Source organism: Lutra lutra, chromosome 11 (assembly GCF_902655055.1).
Source record: "Lutra lutra chromosome 11, mLutLut1.2, whole genome shotgun sequence".
Lineage (NCBI taxonomy): Eukaryota > Metazoa > Chordata > Mammalia > Carnivora > Mustelidae > Lutra > Lutra lutra.
The window spans coordinates 19,650,043-19,675,785 of NC_062288.1; the positions used below are offsets into that span (position 1 = coordinate 19,650,043).

The 25,743-nt window shown below is 41.2% G+C and overlaps 1 protein-coding gene and 1 long non-coding RNA gene across 11 annotated transcripts in view; both read left to right on the top strand.

Moving 5' to 3' along the window:
* Window positions 1-25,743, top strand: part of SRPK2 (SRSF protein kinase 2) — a 254,374-nt gene that overhangs the window by 94,932 nt on the left and 133,699 nt on the right. For 7 of the 10 annotated variants that reach the window (XM_047695783.1, XM_047695789.1, XM_047695780.1 and 4 more), the window contains one exon: window positions 9,789-9,852. The exons of 2 other annotated variants lie outside the window; for them this stretch is intronic. In XM_047695783.1, coding sequence (XP_047551739.1) covers window positions 9,815-9,852 — 38 coding nt within the window. In that variant the 5' untranslated portion in view covers window positions 9,789-9,814. Of the gene's footprint in view, window positions 1-9,438; window positions 9,458-9,788; window positions 9,853-25,743 lie in introns of those variants that run through there. One more of the 10 variants, XM_047695781.1, reaches the window with a different exon arrangement.
* On the top strand, window positions 5,688-6,742 carry LOC125081235 (uncharacterized). The gene is made up of 2 exons (XR_007121624.1): window positions 5,688-5,742; window positions 5,947-6,742. It is a non-coding gene; the product is annotated as an uncharacterized LOC125081235 (long non-coding RNA).

The following is a 25,743-nucleotide window of genomic DNA, read 5'->3' on the forward strand; positions in this document are numbered from 1 at the left end:
AGCCAAAACCAAGAGTCAGATGCTTAACTGACTGCACCACCCAGGCGCCCCCTAGCACCATCTTTTGAAGAGAATGCTTTTCCCATCGAATGGCCTTGGTACTCTTGTTGAAAATCACTTGGCTGTAATGGGAAGGTTCATTTCTGGAATCTTACTCTATTCCATTGATCTATATGTCATCCCTTTATACTGGTTTCACACTGTTTTGATTACTGTAGCTCTGTATTAAGTTTTGAAGTCAAGATATGTGAGTCCTCCAATTTTGTTCTTTTTCAAGGATTGAATTGAAGGGTCAGCTTGCCCATTTCTGGAAGGAAAAAAAGGCAGTTAGAAATCTGATAGGAGGGGCACCAGGGTGGCTCAGTGGGTTAAAGCCTCTGCCTTCAGCTCGGGTCATAATCCCAGGGTCCTGGGATCGAGTCCCACATCGGGCTCTCTGCTCAGCTGGGAGCCTGCTTCTCTCTCTCTCTCTGCCTACTTGTGATCTCTGTCAAATAAATAAAACTTAAAAAAAAAAAAGAAATCTGATAGGAATTGTGCGAATTTGTAGATCAATTTTGGGGAGGCTGACCATTTTAATAATGGTAGGTCTTCCAACCCATGAATACAGGGTGTCTTTTCATTTAAGTCTTTAATTTCTTTCAGCAGTGTTTTGCATTTTCAGTGTGCATGTCTGTCATTTCCTTGGATTCCTCAGTATTGTATTCTTTTTTGATTTTATTTTAAATGGAACTGTTTAGCTCTGGAAGTTTTAGAGATTCTTTTCAAAGCTTTAGTTTCTGTGCATGCAAAATTGAATTTATGTTAAGTACCTTTTCTTCAGTTGTTATTTAGTTCACATAAAGGGCTCCAGTAGGCCTTATAGTTCAAGCTAAATGTTAAATATTGGGCTGTGAACTCTCTGAGGAGTGGAATTTTGCCCTATGTATTTTTGAGACACATTCTTCCTCCCCCTGTTCAGGTAGAATTTAGTACCATGCCTATTGGTACTGAGGGAGTGTAGAAAGGTGGACAAATTGTCCTGCATCATCAATTTCAGTTCTTAAGTTTGAAAGTTAACATAGATTGGGAGTTAGGGACTCTAATCCCTCCTTATATTTCATATTTTGATAGGGCTTCTTTTCTTATATAAGTAAATAATTTTACCACCTCTTAAGATAGTGAACTTACTTCTCAAGATGTATGAATGGACCTTAATTTACTAAAGGAGTTGGAAAGCAAGAATTCATTGCATTGGTGAACTCACAGTCCTTTATATGCCAAAATTGTAAATGGAATTAAAATGTCTTAATTTATGACATTGTAAGCCACAATATTAAAGAATCACGTAGTTTCAGTTGTATGTTAATAATTAGTATGAAATACAGTCTTTTAATTAAGATTATAAAATACTTCCTTTTTCTGAGTACTGTAATTTCTAAAATTCTTATATCAGAAAAATTTATAAACGGTATTTATTTTATAAGTGTAAAACAGAGAAAGCTTTAAACTTGATCTCATGGTAAACAGAGCATTGGATCTCTCACCCTGAGTGTAACAGCTCAGTTTTCTAAGAACTTGTGTTACTTCTTCTGTCTCCCCAACAGAGTCCGGGTAAGAGTGCCTTTGTTCTGTTTAGCAGCTGGGATTAACTATTAATGATCCTCTGCTGTGGTGAGAAATGTGTAGGCAGTTTTCAGGGATTAGTTCCATTATATTTCATTACTGATAGAGGGAGGACACTGATGATGATGCTAATAAAATGAAACATTTATTTAAGCATGCGTATTTTCACATTTTAATGCATTTTTGTAGTTAGTTGTCCTGAAATTCCTCAGCATGAAAAGAACAAAAACAATGTAACAAATATTGCCTGATGTACTGTGAAGTCTGAAGGCACCCCTGCAGAGTCAGGATGGGTAACCTGGATCTGGGGCTGTTGCAGACACAGCCAGAGCCCCTGGCTCCTCTTCTCCTTGCCTCTTGCTTGCAGGCTTCTGGGGGTGAGTGAGGATGGGAATCCCAGTTTGAGGGGATTGACCCACTTTTCTCACTACGACTTGAAAATCAGTAGCAAACCTTTCCTTTTAAACTAATCTTTCTTTTAGGTTATAAATTGCACTCAGTAATAATTTAAGAAGTGACAGAGGAAACATATTTCCTCTAGTAAATGAAGTTTCTCATAAGTAGCAGCAACAGCTACCGTGAAAGTTCAGACTGAAGCCTCACCAGCTGGAGACCTCCTCCTCCTCCTCCAGTCCCCTCCACCTCCCACCTCCGCCCCATTGTAGGGTTTGGCGTGAACACAGTGTACTCCACTGGCACCGTACCATGTTCAGGAACACAAGTAACCCTGTTGGGGGATTATAGCATGAGGAAATTTGGTACTAGAAAAAGACTACTTTTAAGGAAGGGGGTGAAATTGGGACTTCTGTCTTGAAGAATAAAATCAGGTTTGGAACGTAAGTTTATTTATCAAAATTTGAATTGTAATTGAAAAATAAGTCCTGAGTAGTAGAGTGTACAAAGAATGTATCAAGTGTCAGTTGTTTTTGACATGTGCTTTAATACTAAATTTTATATAATAAAGTGATTGGGTATCTTTTAATTGGCAATGCAGTTGTAATGAAGGTCATTTTTGTAAACTATTTAAGAGTTTTATTATTTTTCCCATTAGTCACTGATAAATAATCATTCTTGATACACTTGGCATATTATTGTCCTTGTTGATTTTTCTTAACCAATTACTAACCTTCCTGACTCCTCCTATGACCTGATTTCTCAGTGTCTGTCCTCACTTGGGATTCCAACATTTCATTATTATCTTTGGTCAAATGTTGCACCTTGTGTTGTTGCCTTTTTTCAGTTTTCACTTTGTTCTGGGTTTGCATTCTATTTGAATTGTTGGGAGTATATGAGAATCAGTGAGAGAGAGAGAGAGAAGGGGGTTGATGGGTGGATATAGAGGCTAGGGATAACCAGGGACAGTTTGAATGGTCAGTTCATTAACAATTGTGTTTGTTTGCACAATTTTTGCTTTTCTGTGTGTTCTTATAAAAGATGACTTGAATAATGAATGCTGGGATAGCAAGGACTCCTTTTTAAGATTGAACTGTCTTCATGTTGTTGGCCAGTTAGTCACCGACCTTCTTAGTGGTTTTGCAGAGCTTGCTTTACTCCTACCCCTTTATGAAGGGTATCGTCTGTGTCCGTCTTTGATTTTGAGTTGGGAACACAGTACTTGGTCCCAGATGGTAATATCAGGGCTTGACATTTGAGCCAGAAAGCTTCTGCAGGCCCAGTGTTTTTTTATTTAAATGGGAGCCCCTTAAAGATACATGCAGGGTGAAGTTGGAGACACCGAGAGAGAGAGAGAGAGAGAGAGAGAGAGAGAGAGAGAGAGAAAGAGAGAGAGAGAGAGAAGGCTGCTAGCCAGCATCCCGGGGCAGCAGAGTCTGTGAACATGTGAAAGAGAGCGGAGAATCAGTTAATTGGTAGTGATAGGAAAAGTAGAATTAGGGTCACAGAGGTGTTGAATCACCAGAATGGGGAAGCATTAAGGTGGAGAGCAATCCCTCAGAGCACTTGGTAACAGAACCGAGTATCAAGAGCGGCCCTGCCTTTTGAGCAAGATTCTCACTGGGAGGCCTGTGGAGGCATTTTTCTATTCTTAACTTCTAGATGTTTTCTTGCAGTATTATCCTATCACCTGAAGCAAACTGAGCACATACCTGTTTCTTGTGGCCTGAAACGGTTCCAAATATATATAAAGCATTAATTTAAAAAAATCCTCCTTATTTATGTGTATTCAAAATAAAATCAGCTTTGTGAATGATTATGTAAAGAATTTGGCAAGAGAAAAGAAGTTTAGTAAATCTGTTGGAATAACACCCATGAGAAAAGGATGTAGGTGTAAGAATCGAGGTCTTATTTAATTTCCATGTCCTAAAAGGAAGGGGCGTCCCACGTGAGCTCGTGGTGGGTGTGTAGTGCTGTACAGGGCATGGTAGTCTCATGCTGCCGCCGCTCTCCGGATCCAGGTGGACTTGGTGCTCCCACTTTCCCTCCCGGGCTGTCTGATCTGTGAAGCACATCCTTTATTGGACTTTATTTTAATAGCACTTACTGGTAACTGCTATTCTGGGTTCTTAGGGACAGGCTTAGCTCTGGACTCAGCCATGTGTCTCCAGACTCATGTTATTAATTGGAAAATGAAATATTAGAGATAGTAGGCCATTAACCGAAGAGTTAAAAATAATCATCTTTACAAGGAATTTGAGTATCTTTTAAAGTGTAGGTATGAGAATAAAAGGTTTTTGTGAAGAAGGTCTATAGGTTGGTTAGAAGACCATGAGTTGGGAGATCATGGTGAATTGGTTTTTCCCTTCTAGTGTGTAAAGTGATGAATAATAAGAGTATGATGTCATAGACGGAGCAGTTGTAATGGAGAAAGCTGACCAATAGTGATGATTTTAATTAATTGGAGATATGAGAATATAGAATTTAGAAGCTGATTTTACTTATTTTTTTTTAAAGATGTTGTTTATTTATTTGAGATAGAGAGAAAGCACAAGTGGGAAGGGGAGGGAGAAGCAGGCTCCCCGCTGAGCAGGGAGCCTGATTTGGGGCTCAATCCCAGGACCCCGGGATCATGACTTTGAACCGAAGGCAGACAGAACGGATTGAGACATACAGGCGTCCCGAAGCTGATTTTAAAGAAGCTGCATGTTCTGCTTGGGTTGCTCGTCTTTGGAAACTTAACTATAGCTCTCAGAGACGGTGGTCTTATGGGGAAGGTGAAGAGTATTCTTGCTACCAGTTGTTTATCTTTTTAACTCTCCGATTTCTTCTTCATAAATTAGGGTGGTCCAGCAAGGTGATGATCTCTGAGGTTTCTCCTAAGTCTGCAGTTGTTCGACGTGCTGGCTAATTGTATTTGGAAATGTATATTTAAGGAAACCAAATTAGCTAGATTGTAACTTTGACTAGAATTGGCTAAGAAAACCATCAAAGACTCAGTAAGTAAGTGTGAATTGCAGTGAAATGTCAGGTCCCCATCCCTAAGGAAGCTGTGGTCTCAGGGGTGTTGGCCAAGTAGTGCATATATTTTAGGAATTCTCTAGTGCAAGTGTATGTGATCTGCAGAGGGGGCAGAGGAGGTGAAGTATGTGCTGTCTGGGCACTGTCGGAGGGGAGGTGGCACTTGGGCTGAGATTAGAAAAGGGAGGTGGGGGTGCAGGGGAAGCAGACTGGGCACTGGGATCCTAGGGAAGGAAACTGTGTCAGAAAAGAGTTGGTGTGAGAAAGCATGGTGTGTTTGGGGGATCACAAAGTAGTGCTGAGTAATGCTGGAACATAAAATAGATTGAAAAGGGTGAGTGGTAGTGATGGTAGCCCAGATGAGACAGGGGTGCTAGTCTGGGGTCCTTCAGAAATTTTTGGCTCAGGAGGGCAACGCTGCTGCTGTTCAGGGAGATGAAGACTTTATTTTTTTTTTATTTTTTTTTTTTTTTAAGATTTTATTTATTTGACAGAGAGAGATCACAGGTGGGCAGAGAGGCAGGCAGAGAGAGAGAGAGAGGAGGAAGCAGGCTCCCTGCAGAGCAGAGGGCCCGATGTGGGACTCGATCCCAGGACCCTGAGATCATGACCTGAGCTGAAGGCAGAGGCTTAACCACTGAGCCACCCAGGTGCCCAAGGGAGATGAAGACTTTAACAGGAGATCCTAGACTGAGGCTTTGATGAGGTTAGCTTTAAGATGCTGTGTTCAGGGGCACCGCCTAGGTGGCTCAGTGGGTTAAGCATCTGCCTTTGGCTCAGGTCATGATCTCAGGGTCCTGGGATCAAGCCCCACATCGGGTTTTTTGCTCAGCGGGGAGCTTGCTTCCCCTTCTCTCTGCCTGCCTCCCTGCCTACTTGTGATCTCTCTATCAAATAAATAAATAAAATCTTAAAAAAAAAAAAAAGATGCTGTGTTCAGGGCATGTCAGGACCATGTATGTAGGTGAAGATGTCCAGTAGGGTTGGAAGGACCTACAGTTCTGGGTTGCAGGAGAGAATATGGGGCTCGAAATTCAGGTTTAGTCATCCTCAGTGTCCTTTGGTTGTGGATGTCAAGGGAATAGATGGAAGAGTCAGTGAGTAAAAAGAGGTCATGCAAGAGAAGTATCGCTAACATGTAAGGTCTGTGTGAAAAAAGATGATATGGCAAAGCACCTAGAGTTAGGAGGAGAATCATAAGAACACAAAAGGATTAGAAAAACAAGAAACTTGTGTTGTCCCATAATGTTGCTTAGAAATTAGAACAAAATTGTGACAAAAAAAAATCAACCATAATTTTGAATATGCTTATTCAGACTACATAGGAGCCACTTGTTCATTTTCTTTGTGAAATAAAGACATGTGGCCTTAGTACTCATTGGCCTGAATGAATAAATAGAGACCGTGGTTGGTTGAATAAATATGTATTTACGGGGTTGTAAGACTGCCGCTTTGAAAGAACTGAGGCGTGGTGGTGAAGAGAGTAATTTAGAATTCTGGGGGTAGGGGACATAAGGTTTTAAATTAACTATAAAAGCAGACTGGATCTCTACATGAATTCATAGACTGAAATACCTTCTAAGAGGGTCCAAGGTTTACAGGCTAAATAAAATTATAAGGTATTGGAAGGAAACAGGGTGATTTAAAAAATTTGGTGTGGGGAAAATCTAAATGTAACAGAAAGACCATCATTCATTAAGGAAAATATTGGTGGACTTAAATGCAAAAAAAAAAAAGTATAGGATCCTAGATACTGTGAATGAAATAGAGGAACAGCAAGCTAATTTGTAGTGTGTGTAAGAGTGAGGGGTTCAGGAGGCTGAGGTCCTTAGCCAAGGGTTTTTGGAAGGCCTGTCAATATGAACATCGCATGGAAGGCGTTGTGGTGGGATGGCTTCTAGAGTTGTTAATGAATGTGGGGAGGAATCAGACTATGGCCGGTATTGGTAAAGAGGAGTGGATAGTAGAGTAGACAGGATACACTGGCTTCAGAGTATACAGTATTCACGTAGTATTTGTGAATATTCCTAAACGTTTTAGTCCTTTGGGAGCTAGAAACAAATCTGAAGGTTTAAAGAAATTGTGAAAATGGTGGTAGAAACCTGTCCGTGCATTATTGGAAACCATTTTGGTTTGGAGCTCTCAAAGCTTTAACTTTTGTTTCTAATGTTTATACACTTCCCTAAGAGCTGTGCGGTTTAAACTTGGGGGTCTTGGGGCGCCTGGGTGGCTCAGTGGGTTAAAGCCTCTGCCTTCTGCTCAGGTCATGATCTCAGGGTCCTGGGATCGAGCCCCGCGTCGGGCTCTCTGCTCCGCAGGGAGCCTGCTTCCTTCCCTCTCTCTCTCTGCCTGCCTCTCTGCCTACTTGTGATTTCTCTCTCTCTGTCAAATAAATAAAAAAATCTTAAAAAAAAAAACAAAACAACTTGGGAGTCCCCCCCACCAAGATTTTATTTATTTATTTGAGAGAGAGAGAGAGAACGTGACTGGGCGGAAGAGGGACAAGTGGACTCTGCGCTGAGCACAGAGCCTGGCACTGGGCTTGATCCCACAACCCTGAGACCATGACTCAACCCGAGTTGAAACCAAGAGTCAGACACTTAACTGACTGAGCCACCCAGGTGCCCCTAAACTTGGGGTCTTTCAGCTTATGTGCACAGATCTTCTGCACACCGAAGTTCGAATTTTTTGTCTTTTTGAAATGAGCAATCACCACAATGAAGAAGGATTCAAATGTAACCACATTTCTGACTTGGTTAAGAAACAGAGTAACTCTCTACATGGGGAGGCTGAGATACAGATTAGTTATGCTTCCATATGTAATCAAACTATAGTGACAAAAAAGTATATATTGAGCTTGATAGCAAGAGGGAGAAGGTGGATCAAAACTGTGGAAAAGCTGCTTAAGGCAGGACAGACCTAGTGTATGTACCTCATTAACTCATCCAACAAGTATTTGTTGAGGATTGCTATTCTCTGCCAGACACTCCCTAGCAGTAGACAGGGAGGGCTGAACCCTGTCCGGCACGACCCTCCATCTGCATGACTGTCACGGAACACTGTATTTCATTAAATCCCCACAGCAGCCCTTTCCAAGCCCAGTTTTTATCCCCATTTTATAGGAGAGGAGATAGAGGCTTTTAGAAAGTCTAAGTAATTTCCCCAAGGTCATGTGGCTATTAAAAACGTTGGAGGAGCCTGCCTTCAAATCCATGGCTGCTGGTGGCTGAGCCTGAGCTCTTAAACTCTGTGATTTTCTGAAGCTGGGGTGGGGTGGGGGTGGGGGCTTACTAATGTTTGCTGTGGCACCCCGTGCGGTACTCTGTTAACCACACAGGAATCCTTAAGGTAAGTTTCATTGTCGTCGTCTCCGTTTAACCACCGTGTGGTATGCTCTCCCCGATGGTTAGGGAGTTTGGCCACAGCCTGTGGCAGATTCTGTTTGTGCCAGTTTTATGAAGTGCCCACTGGATGAAGCTTAAACAATTTGGAAAATCCCTTATTTTAACAACGTTGAAAGGCTATATTCTAAACAGGTCCATTGTATTTTAGGCAACAACAACAACAAAAAAAAACTAATTTTTATTCCCTTTTCCTTTTCTATCTTTCCATATTCCTTTGATTTTTGTAATCAATATTCTTAAAAATTAAGATTTGTTTTCCCCGTAAAACCCTCCAAACTCTTGAGGTCCACTTTGGACTCCTGTGACTGCCTCTCGTTGCATTTTAGGGGCCAGGTGTTATATGTTTGGTGTGTGAACTTTTTATTATGCATAGAAATCACATTTACGAATAGGAAAACAGCTTTGCATGTGAAATAGTCTAATGGGACCTTGTCAGTTTTACTCACATAAAATTACGTATTTTTAGGTTAGTCATTAGTATTTTTAAAGGAAATGTGTTAGGGTTTTTTTTCTTTTTCTTTTCCCCTCTCCCTTTTATTTTTACTTCTCCTTCCCTTTTAGTCTATCTTTTTTTTTTTTTTTCCAAATCAGTATCGGCAATTCTCTTTTAATTAAATTGAATTGGCGCTTCCATTTCTGTTGCAGATGGCATTGTGAGTCCTTTCCTAAAAGGACAAGTATATTATCTGCTCGGTGACTGGGTGTTGCTGTTCACTTGTGCTGTATTCCGAAGGAGGAGGGGAGAATTAAGGTGTAAAATAGAAGTCTTTTTCTAAAGGAGTTAGGGACTAGGTATTAGGCAGATTCTTCAATTAAAGACAAGCAAGAAATTATAACAGGGGTTAAAAAAAATTCCAATGTATAAATTGGGGTTCTCGTTTAACATTTCATTCTTAAGTGACAAAAATGATTCACTGAGCCATATTTTTTAGGGCCAGTGAAATGCAAGGAGCCAAGGGTTGCACATCTGTTCCTTACAGCTCATACCTTTCTTACCCAGGCTTCTCAGATGATCTAGGGTATCGAATGCAGTGGTGAGTGTTTCTTGTTTGTGTTTTAATTTGCTGCATTTGAAATCTTCTGGCAGAGCCGTGCTAGTTCTACCTTAAAAAAGAAAACACCCCTCTGCTTAAAAGAAATGGTACTTCCTGCTTTCATAAACAGTCATGTGCATAGTTTAGCAAGGCCTGGTGCCTCTGGAGCTTTTCCCTTTATAGCACCATCGAATCCCAGTCCTAACAGAAGTACTGCGAATCTTGTGGCCTCTTTTTGAACAAAAGGGATCAGAGACGAAAAATCTGTTGATATAAAGCTTGAAAGCAAGGGCAGGCAATCTTGGTTGTGAATATTTTCTGATTTTTCCAGAAATCAAGCAGAAGATTGAGCTGCTGATGTCAGTTAACTCTGAGAAGTCGTCCTCTTCAGAAAGGTACAGCTACATCTCTTGCATGAACAATTAATGGTGTAGCATTGCTAAGAAACAAACCAGGACGTGTTTTTTTCCTTGTTAAGTTTGCTGTATAACGTTTTGTACTGCATGCTGGTCATTGTGGTGTATTGAAGATGTGTATTTGGGCCGGCTGTTCTGCTTTTACAAAGGGTAATTGATTTTTTAAAAAAATAGTGAAGCCGAATCAGCTGCAGCATGTACACCATAGCCCAGCAGAGTGCTCGTTCATGTGTGACAGCTGTTGGAGGCTTTAGAAAATAATTTACTTCGCTGCAAAACAAAAATCTTGCTTTCTTTAAGGAAATAATAGTATTAGATTTTCTTCCTGTATTTTGAGGTTGTTGCTACAAAATTACCAACATGATTTGTACCATGTAGGTTAAAAATACTTGGCTTTTGGTTGTCATAAATATTTTCTTATGTGGAAAGGGAGTGCCATTTGTAAATAGCTTAGGAATTGCAAACCCACAGATTAGTCACATTCTGAAAGAGATATGATGCTCCCTCAAGTCTGTGCTAGGAAATGGAACAGTCACTGCATGCAGTAATGGTTCGTGCCTGCAGGTAAGGACAAAATGACTCAGAAGTGTTTTTAAAGCAATTATTTTATCTGTCAGTCAAATGCTTATACCTGTAAAAGGAGGTATTTCCTTAAAATGGCTATTTTACTTAATAAATGGAATTAAGATATTTTTATCTCCAGCCAGAAATGAGGCTATATAGTTGCCCATTTTGATATGTAAATATTGTGTTCACCTCTGTTTGCCAAAATTGTGCATACTACATAATGTTTTAAATTGAGGTTCCTGGGCATACAGCTGATGCTTACCTTTCTCTTGGTTACCTAATAGTTTATACTTCATGTTGATATTTTGTATTGAAGGTGTGTTGATTTGTCTCTCCGGTGGTTAGTTTTCAGGTTATCTTTTTTGTTCACAGATTTAATATTTAGGAAAATATTATGGAGGCATGATTTAGTAGTTGAGGATGATCGAGGAAAAGCACTGGGGAAAAAATGAGGCGAAGAAGATACCATGGTAAAATGGGTTTAATTCAAGTCCACTAGTGTATGGAAGACGTGAGCTGATGGCAAAATGATGACATTAAATCGATTTATTAGTGTAATTAGGAAAAAGGCTCCTGGCTGTAATTTAGAACATTACAAATAAGACATTAACTGCTTTCTTCAGAAACTGAAAATAGAAAAATTTATTCACATTTGTGTTTATTTTTATGTAGTTTCTAACTCCTGGTTTGTGGCTAGCCATCTGATTTTGAACACTCTTGTTTGCTGAGATGAAAAACAATCCTGAGCCTTGTGAGTGTTCTGCCAGTAAAATGGTGGTGATGGGAAGGGGAGAGGGTAGTGGTGTAAATAGTGAGCGGTCCGGATGCCAACTGTAATGTTGGAGTTTGTTACTAGGAAGAGCATTCTCAGTGGGATGGCGGCAATAATTATGTCAGCTCTTCTGAGTAGCATGAATTCTGCATTGATCAATTGAAGGTTGGACAGAATGGATGAATCTTAGCGAGAAACATGTTAGGAATGTGTGAGGTTTCTATGGTTAAAATACATTCTTCTAAGGAAAGGTGCTAAAATATTTTGGTAATTACATTTATTTATTTTATTATTATTGTTATTTACTATTTTAAAAGTCTTTTTATCTACGCTCTTGTAGTTAAATTTGATGGAAAGGGAGGTCGCATGTGGTCATGGTTTCAAAGTTTAGAAAGCAGCCACTAGGCTTGTGACAGCTTTATACACAGTTTTACCAGAGCTTGTTTGTTATGCTTTTGGGGGTGCTTAGACATATATGACCCTTGTGATATGCTGACTTCATGGGTGATAAATGTAGTTTATGGGTCAGCCAACACTTTGCAAGGAAGTTGCTTCATTAATGTATATATATATTAAAAAATAGAACTTATGCCTTTTTTCTCTTCTTTTCAAAAGGCATACAATAATGAGTAGCCAAACCTTTTGTCTTTTTTAATGTGTCTGAAAAAATTTGAGAAACAAGAATATGAAGTTAAAAAAAAAAATTCATGGCCTAGTAATGCTATATTGTGCCCATGAATGTAAGTAGCTTGTAACATCAGGTAACATTACATCACATCCTCCAGTTCCTCGTCCTCCAGTTACTTCAGTTTTTGAAAGTCTTAGTTGTTTGTTTGTTTAAATTTAGCTGTTTGAGTGTTTGAGTCATGACCTTAAGTCTTAAAGCTATTTTGAATTTATATCTGGTCAGTATTCCTTTTTTTTTTTTTTTTTTTTTTTTTTTTTTTTTTTTTTTTGGTAAAAATGATGAAGAAAGCCTGTCTTCTTTAAAAGAAGGGAGAAGCTACTTGTTTGCAAGAAACCAAAACTTACCATTTTCTACAATTGATTTTGTTCACTGCAGCATACAATGATCTTTTGATATTTCAGGCCATCCAGTGGAGAAGCAACATTTCTAAGTATAAAATATAATAAATACAAACAGTGATGTCCTAATAGTTCTTCCATCTCATATTTTTAACCTGCTTCATGGGAATTGCTAGTCCTGTGTGACATCTAGTGTTGGTTGAATCAGTTCTTGTTCAATTTTATAAAATGGGAGAAACAAAACAAAAAAATAAATACTTTTGTGGACTTAGGATCCTTCATTAAGGAATAAATCTGATTTGAAGCAATATATGGAATTTTGAAGGTTGTTTTGGAGCCTAAATAAGAAAATATATTTTCTTAACACAGATCTCAATAAAACCTTGACATTTAAGATTATATTTTTACCTTTAACAAAGTAGTGGGGGTCCATTGAATGTTATTTTGTAGGGGATGCTAGGAGTCCTGTTCAGAATGGCTGACTCATAGGATGAAATCCATTGGGGTGACAAAGTTATAATTGTTTTTTGGTTTTAAGCTTTGGAGAAAGGGGAAAATGTTAACTTGGTTTTTTAAATTAAGGTCAGAGAACATTATTGAATGAATTAAACAACAACAAACCATGTGATACCTGATGGATGTCGTTGCCAGTTAAGAGGAACATCTGTCGGTTGCAAGGGGGCCCCTTCTGCAGATTTTAGAAGCAAATCGTAACTACCGGTATCTGCTTTTTAATTGCTGCCTGTTGAATGAGTGAATATATTCATCTTAAATATGGTAGTGAGAGGACCATTCGAAGATTACTTCCTCACCTATCCCCATTTAATGAAAAAAAGAAAGCTGCAAACGTTTGTTTGATATAAAAACTAGGTTTTCAAGGTTTTATTTCTTCTTGACTTTTCTTAGCCATAACACTAATGGGATTTGGAAATTTATGGGATGGAGTGGGTAGGGAAGAGGAGGAAAAGGAGTAGTAATCATGATAATAGCTAGCAAAAAGGTAGTAATCATTTATTAAACAGTTCCAAATACAAGTTCTAAGTGAGGAGGGAGGAGAGGGATGGAGAGGGAGGGCGGGAGAGAGGGCGTACGCATGGGCACGCTGTGCGGAGGCCTCTGATGCATCATCCCCTGAAGGACCTCAGTGAGCAGAAGGAACTTTGCTCCATTAAAATTTTTGTCCAGCTGTATTGCTAGTTCTTCAGTGAACTCATGAACAAAATCGGACTGTTCTTAATCAGTAAAGAAGGATTGAGCCCAAGGTGCTCAGAGTGAGGATTCCCAGTCTTTACATGAGGACTCCTGGGAAGGTGGGGAGTTTGAGGAGTTTGTGCCTGGCAGGTCCCACGGAGCCGGGAACCTGCATTCACACAAAGCTTTGCTCCCATCTGCTCTTGTGAAATGTAAATGTTGTTGTAATTAATAAAGTTCACAGTCTGTCAGAAGTTTGCATTTTCCCAGATACCAAAAGGATCATTTCGTGTGTGTGTATTAGGTGTTTGACATTTTGGGGGGTTAAAAGGGCTCTTTATACTGTAGCAGATAAGGGCTAGCTGAGGTTATAGTATCCCACAGAGCTAGGACTTAATTGAATTTATAAATTGGTAACTACCTTCTTCAGGAGAAGAGAGAAAGGAAGAGGGAGAAAGTATAAAAACATTGGCGCTGTGTCCTATTTTCTGCCTATGCTGTATAAACAGGATTGTGAGATTGTTGTCCCTACCCCAGCATAAGAAGGGCATTTGAAACACACAGAGAACCTGTGCTATTTTTGTGTGTGTATTTTAATTCCTTTTCTTATTTTGGAGCCTCATAAGTGAAAGAAAAAGGGCATATGATAATGATGCGTGGTTGCAGAAAGCAAAAAGGGAAGCCTGGAAGAATAAGGGGAAGGGAGGGGGGGAATATTTAAAAATCAGGATGGGAGAGGTAAGTGAAGGGTGTTCGGGGAAAGGGTCCAGGACCAAGGTGCCTTTTATTTGCTCTTGTGTCAAATGTATTTTCCTCCATGTCTCTGTGGTGAACTAAGAGCAGTCATGGAAGGATAGCTAGATTTTACCAAAAAATTCCCTCTTCTGGGGTGCCTAGCTGGCTCAGTCGCTAGAGCGTCCGACTCTTGATCTCAGGGGTTGTAAGTTTGGGCCCCACGTTTGGTGTAGAGATTACTTAAAAAACAAACAAACGAAAAAAGAGATCTTAAAACAAAATTCCCTCTTCATTGTAATTTCTGTCTACCCATTCCAGCTCCCAAGGTGGGGTGGGTAGTTAGTGGTGACTGTCTCTCCCTTTCTCATCGTCACCTCAGCCATACTCTGAGTTTGTGGGGCAAATGCACTTGGGACAGACTTTCCCTGAGTGGTGAGAAGAGATGACAGTGGCTGACTGTGTGGTCTCCCTCCATTCAGTCATTGCGGTTGCTTCTGTTTTCATTTAATTTTTAGTAATATGTTTATTGAAAGTATATATGGGAAAGTGCACAGATCATAGATCATTATGGAATCCAATTATTGGGTTTTCTTTCTTTTGTAGTTTATGTTTTATGAGTTGTATCTAAGAAATCTTTGCCAAGGCCAAGGTCATTACGATTTTCTGCTAGGTTTACTTAATAAAAGTTTTTGGCTCTTAATATATTAAGACTGGGATTCATTTGGGTCTTAGTAGTAAGGTAAAGATGAAGGTATTTCTCCATAGGACTGTTCATTTGGGTCTGTTTTTGAGCATCATCTATAACTAGAAACCCTTTGTACACGCTTTTGGTCTGTCTGCTTTCCCCATCCCCATTACCTGTGAGGCGCACTTGTGTTTTGTGCTTATGGGAGTCGGCTGGGAGTTGGCTGGGTCTCGTCGCTGGGCAGAATTCACCGTTTGAATGTGCCCCGCTTTATTTATCTATTCTGCTGTTGATGAGCATGTGGGATGTTTGCAGCTTGTTAGGAACACTGCTGCTCTGAGCATTTGTATACATGCCCTTTGGGGAGTGGACCAGTGTGTTTCTGTTTTGTGTACGCCCAGGAGCATAATTGCTAAGTGTTAGCGACATTGCCACTTTTCCAGAGTGAGTGTGCCAGTCTGCACTCGCACTAGCTGTTCTAGCTGTTCTCCAGGTCCCGGTGAGGCTGATACTTATACATCCTTTTTCTCTGTCTCCCCAGTTCTTTTCCCTTCCCCTTCTCTTTCTCTGTCAGAATTCTGATAGGTGTGCGGGTGTGACCAACAGTTTGAACCTTTGGGAGGAGAATTAGATAGAGATAAGGGACTTTCTGAGTACCAGCTTTCATGAAGGAAATTAGAAGTTTAGACCAAATGGGAATCATAAGGTGTAGTTATCTGAGGTACTGCTCTCCCACTGACTGATTCTGATCTTTATACTGGGCCCTGGAGGCCACAGGTGTTACCATTAGTTTTCAGACTTGGTCTCAGTAGCAAAATTACTTCTTCATTTAAACCTTATTAGAGGCCTATCACAGAAAACATAAAAGCCTGGGTGAGAACTGAGGAAGTAATCAGGGCCTCCGTTCTTGGTGCTCAGCGCCCCCCCCAGAACGCCTCCGTAGACCTCCGGTAGGCCACCTTGGGTCTGACCAAGAAATGAGAACATTTTTGATATGTTTTGATTTTATATTACATTTTTATAATGTTAAATTTGTAGAGTTGTTACATTTTATATCATAGTCTCTTAAATTTCTGTATCATACACCTAAATAAAAGTGTACTATTGTCTTTTAATGTCTGTTTAAAAAAAACCGGGACAATTATCTGCTCTTCCTTCCTGTTGGTCATTATTTATGTGGTCTAGATGCAGTAATTTCTGGATTATTGTGTTTATTATCAATTTAAACTTTCTGCTTCCTGTTGCCTCTCTGCAGGGCTACCATGTTAGAGCCAGCACAGCCTTCCCGAGCTTGGATCTGTTCAGGCAGGGCCCTCCTCTTTAGATACCCCTCAGCTCTCTCCCCACTGTCCTTGGCAGAGAGGAGAACTCCATACCTGAGCCGGTGAGCACCCACATTCTCCAGCCCGACCTCAGGCTCCTCTGACTGTACTCCTCTCCCTCTTGCTTTAGTCTTACGCTGCTCCTATCCCTCCCATCTTAAGGAAGCCCTGCTGAGGTCCGATTACACCTGTTGTAAGCCCTTGTAGAACCGTGTACCTCACCTTTCTAGCATTTGTCACAGCTGCTGTTTGACAGAGGGAAGTATCAGTGACATTGGGTCTCCTTATTAGTTTACTTAGTATTAGCCCCAGCTGAAGAACTTAAATATAGAAGTATTTTCATTGTGGAATGTTTTTATTTTATATCATCATTTGCGGCTTACAATTTGGGAACTTTTGGGGAAGACTTTTTTGGTATAGGGCATCATTTTATGATGTTGGCTTAGAATAATAGAGTATAGCCGTATATAGTCATAAATGGTTATATGTATTCTCATATATAGTCAGTGCTAGTAATAAGCTAATTTAAATCAGAGTAGCAAGGTTATGCATCTTAGGTTTTTCTGTCACCATAAATATGCAGTTTGTTATTACAGATATTTTTTATATTTGTTATAATATAAAATGGAAATTAAAGTAAATCTGAACACTTTCCATCTCGTTTTCAAACTGGTAGCATCAAACGATAGCCATTTCTTCCCCAGATGTCAGTGCTTTGTATATCGCCTTGGTGCTGTTTGTCTTGGTTGTACTTCATCCTTTGCTGTTATTTACTTAATAACATGTCTTTTGCTTGTTTTTAGTTGTGATAAAACGTATGTAACATATATATCTTTTTAAAGATTTTATTTATTTATTTGACAGAGAGATGACAAGCAGGCAGAGAGGCAGGCAGAGAGAGAGGAGGAAGCAGGCTCCCTGCTGAGCAGAGAGCCCGATGTGGGGCTCGATCCCAGGACCCTGGAATCAGAACCAGAGCCGAGGGCAGAGACTTAACCCACTGAGCTGCCCAGGCACCCCTGTAACATAGATTTTTATAATGCTTTCTTAAAGTTAATTTTCTTTAAAAAGAAATCTTTGTATTCCTATGAGAAACTTAAAAAACTTAAAAAATTTCTATTAAATCCTGTCTCGATTCTCTTGTCTGGTAAAGGTTTTAGGCCTGGCCATATGCTCCCTCTGTTTACAAGGGAAATTAAACTGGCAAGTGTCAGAAAGGAGCTTAAATGTGTGTTAGCACCAAAGTGAGACATGCTCTCTGATAGACTCAGATAGCCTGAAAAGTCAGGAAAAGAGTAACTCTCTCAGTAGGTGATTCATTGTAATTCAGTACCAAGTCCCAAGTGTTACCTGTCACCATTTTGTGTACCCACAGTAGCACTTTCTCTGTGCTTTGGGAACTGCCCTCCTCCCCACCCCCAAATGGCAGAGCAGGGAAATTTTGCACACATGTGAACAGCTAGTGTCAGAGCGACAACGACAACAATAAAAGAGAACTCTAGCTCTAGTAAGCATATTGCAGATTCCCTTGGGAGCAGAATTCTCCCGGCTACTGGCTGGCAGAAATTAAAGACTAATTTTAGTGTACATTACATGTGTCCTCCATCCATCATCTGTCCATCCGTCCAGCATTTCTCAGCAGCTGCTGTGCACTAGCCAGTCAGTGATTTGGAAATCTGGGAGCAGCAAAGGCAGCATGAAAGCATAGGCTCTTGACAGAAGAGGCCTTGGTGTGTGTCTTACCCCTGACCTTAGTCGGTCAGTGTTTTGGGCATGTGGTGTGCTGAGCACTGTTTCAGGGACCACTCCAGGGGGAGGCTCTTGGCACTTTTTTGAAAAGACCACAAATAACCAGTAATTGCACTTTGGGTGAACGTATATAAAGGCTAGGGGTGAGGTGAAGGGGTTACAGACATTTGCCTACCCACGGCAACTGTGAGTGAGTGAGGAGGGCCAGGTGCGGCCTCCACAACACTGGAGACCACAGTCCCATCTAGAGATGTGGCTGCTGTTACACTTCAGTTAAAAAAGAAAAAAGAGGAAAGGGAGGGAGAATTGGGGAGAAGTAGCACAGAGAACTCAACACCTTTTTCTGTGCTTCTTCAAAGGCAAAAATAAAACCAAAATGGTCTTTGTGAATTACTCTGCACCTTTATGATACCAAAGCTACTGGAAATAAACAGAATGATTCGCAGTGTGAGAGTACTAAATTCGTTGTAGTTTATACAGTGTAAGGAATATGATGCAGAGATTAAACTGTGTTATAGAAGACTTAATAATGCAAAAATATTATTAAAAGACATTGTAAAAAAGAGAGTAGGAAAGGTGGAAAACAGGTGGCAAAAAAGTTTTTAAAGATGTTCTAGCTTCTGTAAACCCAGAGTTTATAATATAAGGGTGCGCGCGTGTGTGTGTGTCTGCGCGTGTATGTATGAATGAGCCTATACACACAAATATATGGTATGCAAAGACACACTAATTCTGCAGTGGCTGGCGGTGTTACACTTTTGATCTGTCGGTATGTAATGCAGTTTTTTTTTTTTAAAGATTTTATTTATTTACTTGACAGAGAGAGATCACAAGCAGGCGGAGAGGCAGGCAGAGAGAGAGAGAAGAGGAAGCAGGTTCCCTGTGGTGCAGACAGCCCTATTGGGGCTCCATCCCAGGACCCTGGGATCATGACCTGAGCCAAAGGCAGAGGCTTGAACCCACTGAGCCACCCAGGCGTCCTGTAATGCAGTTTTTATAATGACATGTGTTTTTGACATCAAGTGTTTATAAAGAACCGTGTCCTTCCAAAACAAATAAGTAAATAAAGAAGTGGCTGCTGATCCACTCTTGCTGGCTGCTGACATGTTGAAATACAAGCCAAGCTGTGCTGCCTTTTGTGATTTTTAGGAGAAGTTGAGAATTCGTTTTTTTTTAAATGTCAGATCTCTCATTTTTTATTTATTTTTTAAAGATGTTATTTTTAAGTAATCTCTACACCCATTGTGGGGCTCAAACCTACAAACCTGAGATCAAAAGTTGCTCACTCCACTTGCTGAGCCACTCAGGCGCCCCCAGAGCTCTCACTGGAATGATGATCCAAGTTAAAAAACAAAACTTGTACGAGCCTTAAAAGAAAAGAGTATCTGCCGTCTGAATTCAGCTCATGGTAAACTGTGCTGGAGCACATTGATTTCCAGTCTGGGGGCCGCAAACCTGTGTGGAGTTACAGTAAAGCATTTTCAAGTCCTGTGAGTACTATAAGCATTTCTGTCTACGGGAGGCACACAAGTCCAACTATTGTTTTACTAAGAAGTGTGTCTCTAGGTTTTTCTAATGGTGATCGTGCTCTAATAACTGTGTACTAAGGTACCAAAATTCAGGAAGATCTCAACTGTTTGAAGTAGGAAGGGCCCTTGAAAGGGTGCCCACCATGGTAGAACTTAAACTTCAGTAAGTTAACCTGAAAATTACAGAGGTACAGCAATATCCCGTTTGTGCAACTGCCACCTCCTTTTCTCCTTCCTCCTTTTCTCCTTCTCCTTTCCCTTATTTTCCCATCTTTCTTTTCCCCCTTCACCCACACTCGTCCCACAAAAAAATATTTTTGAGGCTAGTTAGAAGAATATCTACAATGCAATAGAGAAAGGGCCTGAGAAAATGCAGGTCAGGGTAGAAGGTTGTGATGGTGGATAGTCAGAAGCAGCCCCCTCCCCCCTCCCACCCCAGATGCGTGGCATTTTCTATGCACCTGCTAATGGTGACTGGCACATTTGACGTTAAAGTCTCCTGACAGCCAGACTAAAGAAAAAAAGTAATGTTGCTCTTACTTATAAGGAGAAAATAAACTAGTTCCTACAGGAGAACTAAACCTTTTCTTTAACTTAATTATGATTAGTATTATTTAATATAATTTTTTTTTTTAGATTTTATTTATTTGAGAGAGAGAGAGAGAGAGAGAGAGTGTGTGTGTGTGTGTGTGTGGGTGTGTGTGTGTGTACAGGAGCAGGGAAGAGGGACAGGGGCGAGGGAGAAGCAGCCTCCCATCTGAGCAGGGAGCCTGACATGGGGCCCAATCCCAGGACCCCGGGATCATGACCTGAGCTGAAGGCAGATGCTTAACCAACTGCACCAGCCAGGTGCCCCTTACTGTCTTTTTCACATATCTCCAGTTTATTTATTTTAGAAAATTGAGATAAAAAGGACACAAAAAGCACCATGCTTTTATCACTAAAGGTCAGTCACCATTATTAGTTTTTTGAAGTTAATATTTTGTTTTACTGTAAGTACATCTATAAAAATCAAGCAGACATACTTTAACAGGATCACCACCATCAGAAAGAAAACCCAGTATCATACTGACAAATTACTTTGGAATTGGCTTTTTATCTCATGCAGTCTTTCTTGTATTATTAAGTAAATCTTCTGTAGCATCATTTTTTTTATGGTCTCATTTTTAAAGGCTGCATAGGACTGAGTCTGTGATAGGGATGGGCATACTGTGATTGTATTTATGGAGTCTGGGTGGTCTTAGAGTTGGAATGGCTTGCAAAGCCAGCTTGTACAGGGTCTTGGGCAGGACTGTTACTTTGCTCCCCAAAGATAGGGCTTTACACTCTCACTGGCAGCCATACACTCGTATCTGGGAGTCTCATGGCCATGTGTCGATGACGGACTGTGTGCTAGCCACTGCTTACCTGTACCAGTCCTGCTCCCGAGCTCTTCTCTCTGGGGGAGGCAGCTGCTTCTGTGACGCCTTCAGTGTTCCTCTGGGTGTGCATACGCGAGAGCAGAGTCCATGAAACCAACTTTAACAGACTGTAAGACACAGTAGATTCTTGTATTCATCCGCATTTATGAAATGCTGAAGTGATACTGAGTGCCTTTGTTAATGAATCTTAATCTTTTTTTTTTTTTAAAGATTTTATTTATTTATTTGAAACAGAGAGAGAGAGATCACAAGTATGCAGAGAGGCAGGCATAGAGAGAGAGAGGAGAAAGCAGGCTCCCCGCTGAGCGGAGAGCCCCATGTGGGCCTCGATCCCAGGACCCCGAGATCATGACCTGAGCCGAAGGCAGAGGCTTAACCCACTGAGCCACCTAGGCGCCCATGAATCTTAATCTTGTAAGAAATTGTAGGAAGTTATATTTTAGAAGCTTCTCACCTGATACAGATGACAGAACGTTTAACACCAATGATAGGCTTTCCTTTTTAAAAATTTTTTTTAAAGGTGTGTAGAAATTAAGTTCCTCCAACCCTCCTTGTAGGGGTTGTGAACTAGGGCCTTGTTGTGTTTAGTAAGTATTCACTGACTTTATTGTAAAAATTAATCACCTTTTTAGTCAAGATCTATTTTTGGCAAACTGCATTTTTCCTGCTATAATTTTGAGTTTTGGAGGGGAGGGCCCAGCAGTGTGTGTGTGTTTCTGTAGAGTTGGGGGGCTAAAATGTGAAGTTGCAGTCCTCAGGTTGGCTTTGTAGTCTGGGGAGAGAGCATGTGAGAAGTCAGAGTGAATTGAAACATTGTGGTACCATTTGGGAACTCCAGATAATTCTGTAAGGCTGGGAAAGAGGTGTAGGAAGGGTAGGGACAACAGGGCAGAGAGATACTGTGCCCTGGCAGCAAGGATTCTTCTGTTCAGTGGTCAGGATTTTGGATTTTATTTTATTTTTAAAAAGATTTTATTTATTTAGAGCACATGAACAGGGGAAGAGGGAGAGAGAGAAATAGAGTCTCAAGCAGGCTTCATGTCCAGCTTGGAGCCTGTCAAAGGGCTCCATCTCACGACCCTGAGATCAAAACCTGAGCCAGACCCGATTCGGATGCTCAACCAGCTGAGCCCCCCAGGCACCCAGGCTTTTGGATTTTAATGCCATTGACAGGGTTTAGCAAGGGAAATGTTCCACCCATGTGTAGAATTTACACATGCACCTGTAAGCATTAAAGTCCGGTCTCAGGTTTTTTAAGAAAGTCTTAAGAAATGCATTTTCCGGGGCGCCTGTGTGGCTCAGTGGGTTAAGGCCTCTGCCTTCGGCTCAGGTCATGATCTCAGGGTCCTGGGATCGAGCCCCACATCGGGCTCTCTGCTTGGCAGGGAGCCTGCTTCCTCCTTTCTCTCTCTCTGCCTGCCTCTCTGCCTACTTGTGATCTGTCAAATAAATAAATAAAATCTTTAAAAAAAAAAAAAAAAGAAATGCACTTTCCCCTCCAGGATAGAATCAAAGGTTGCAAGATGTGTTGTAGAGTTGGTGACAAAATGTTACCATGCATTTGCTCTGAAAGGGGTGGTAGCGTTATGGCAGTATTTACCATTTGAATGACAGAGGGTAGGTGAATTCCTTGATGCTGTGATTAGTAAACATTGAAGTGGATTACCACAAGAGCTTGTGGAGTGTGTTTCTCTTTAAGATTTTTTTAAAAAAAGATTTTATTTATTTATTTGACAGAGAGAGAGATCACAGGCAGGCAGAGAGAGAGAGAGAGAGAGGAGGAAGCAGGCTCCCCGCCGAGCAGAGAGCCCGATGCGGGGCTCGATGCGGGGCTCGATCCCAGAACCCTGAGATCATGACCTGAGCCGAAGGCAGAGGCTTAAACCACTGAGCCACGCAGGTGCCCCTCTCTTCAAGATTTTTAAAAGGGACTGGTTCTGGGGCGCCTGGGTGGCTCAGTGGGTAAAGCCTCTGCCTTCGGCTCAGGTCATGATCTCAGGGTTCTGGGATCGAGCCCCGCATCGGGCTCTCTGCTCGGCGGGGAGCCTGCTTCCTCCTCTCTCTCTCTCTCTGCCTGCCTCTCTGCCTACTTGTGATCTCTGTCAAATAAATAAAATAAAATCTTAAAAAAAAAAAGAGAGACTGGTTCCTTATTTGTTTAGATGGATAGGGATGTCCTGAGGACAGGTGGTTGGCCTGTCAAACCTTAAGTATTTTTTTCTTTGTTATGTATGATTAGTCATGATTACAGAATTTTTGTGGTTAATAATTTGTTGCTTTTTTTCCTGAGCTTTTGTATTTGAAAGGAGAGGATATTGATTATGGATTTATTGCTGTGGTGGTGTCTTTGATCCTTCTAAGGTTTCCGCGTAGATGCAAGTATTTATTTCCAAGCAGACAAATGGGCAAGTCGTGTTTGGGCATGTGGAGCTGTGCAGTGTCCAGCCGGTGCTCGCTGGGTCCCTCCGCTGCCTTTGCTCCCACGCGGCTTCTGCTGCTCTCGCTGCCCATGGGGCCGTCATGTTCCCGGCACTAGCCTAAGGTCCGGTGTGGCAGTCTGACAGCTCCTGGAGAAGAACACAGTTGTTCTGCTTCTCTCGGAGGTGCTATCAAATATTTAACAGGTAGTGACAGAAATGGAACTGCTTATCTGTGGCCACCCTTCTGGTAGTTGAAACCAGTCAGTTCACGGAGATCATTAAAAGCCTTCTGATTCTTAGGACTAGGTGTTACAAGGGAGCTCTTTGTAGTGATACTTTATATAAATGCAAATTGAGCATTTTCCATGCAATTTCTTTACATTTAATGTTTTGAAGTAGATGTATGGAAGTTAACTTTTTCTAAAAATAAGGCTCTGTCTACTTACCTCCTATGATTTGATCATTTTTGTGGTTCTGAACTTAAGAATTTCCACCAAGAGTTCAGTGGCATCACACCTTACATGTGCGTGAGGTAAATCCTGTCTGTCTCTGCATGTGGAATTACCGGGTGGTGACTGACATCGTGTCCCCTGTGAGTGGGGCACAGCCAGCCTTTCACCCACAGGTCAACACATTAGTGTTCCTTTGTATCGTTTGTTACGTGTGAGGGCATGTGGTACAAAATGGTGTGTTTTGGGGCATTAGAGTAACGTAGCTGAGCGACATGGTCATGCTTTGAGAAGCACGTGGACAACAGGAGCTCATGTGAAGAAATCAAAGATTCACACTTCTTATCGCCTGTCATTCTACCTCCTACACTTACTGAAAGGAAATGTTAGGAGGAATCACCACATTTCCAAAGTTGTCATTTTCTTTTTTTTTAAAGTAGGTTCCACACCCAGCGTGGGGCTTGAACTTAATCACCCTGGGATCAAGAGTCCCATGTTCTCCCGACTGAGCCAGCCAGTTGCCCCTAAAATTGTCATTTCCCCTCTAACTTAAACACAGTTGAGGTAGTGGAATGTAAAAGTTCATTTATGAATGATGCAACTGAGTTATAATGATGCATTTTTATTAACTAATTAACAGCATTTCACTAGTCCTTTTGCCCGGGCATACATAGATGAACAGAATGAGAAAAAAAAATCACAGCAAGGAAGAGCTTGGAGATCCAGTGATTCCTCCACGCTTGTCTTCTGAATGAGGAAGACTGATGCCCCACATGGTGAAGTGATTCCTCTAAGCTTCCACACTGGATTCTTTTTTTTTTTTTTTAAGATTTATTTTTAATTTTAAAAGTTTTTTTAGATAGAGCAAGTGAGTGGAGAGGGGGAGAAGGAGAAAGAATTTGAACAGACTCCACGCTGAGTACAGAGTCTGCCACGGGGCTCAGTCTTACAACCTCGAGATCATGACTGAGCTGAAACCAAAAGTCGGACGTGCCCCTAGATTCTTGTAACCCATAACTTTTAGTACTTTAAGTTTAGAGTCTTGGATCATTGTACAAAGAAATTGGTCTGATGGTTTCCTTTTTTCTTTAAGAAAAGCAGGAGTGGTGATTTTAAATTATACGAGGACTGTTCTTCTAGCTCTGGTCTAGCCAGAGAATGGAAGAAATAACTAGTACTTTGTTTTTTTAAAGATTTTATTTATTTATTTGGCAGACGGAGATCACGAGTAGGCAGAGAGGCAGGCAGAGAGAAAGGGGGAAGCAGGCTCGCCGCTGAGCAGAGAGCCTGATGTGGGGCTCGATCCCAGGACCCTGAGATCCTGACCTGAGCTGAAGGCAGAGGCTTCAACCCACTGAGCCAACCAGGTGCCCCACTAGTGCTTGGTTTTATAGGGCTTTCCCCTGTTCACTGTTAGTTTCATTCTTTAAACAGTTCTCTAGAAGTATAGTGTGGTTAGGTGAGAAAACCAGTGTGTTTATATATGATGATGTCATGCTCTGGGTGGTGGTCCGGGTTGGGCACAGCCCCACCCTCTGCAGGGGACACAGAACAACCAGGATTTCGAGGGTTTCCACATACAGGGTGTCCTGAGGTAGGTCGCATGCATTTAATAAACAAGTGCACTCCTCACATGTTCCTCCAGCAGCATCAGTGTACAAGCACCAATAAGGCAGTGCGACTCGCGCTGCCAGCTGTGGCCCTGGAACAAAGCAAAGGTAATGGGCACATGTGGACAGAAGTCACACTTCTGTTGTCGTCTTCCCTTTATCACCCATTGTGGCCTGACAGGGCTTCTTAGCCCCAAATCTATTCTGTCTGAAGAGAATTATGCAATTTCTTAGGCAGGAGGACCAGTGACTCTGACCTTCTGGAGTCACAGAAGTACTGGCAGGAGAAGGTTAAGAAAGGTCATCAGTATAGTCAGTTCTGATACGGAGAATCAAACTTCATTTTAGCTACCGTTTAATACATTTTGTTAGGCACCATTATTCTGTCATATTT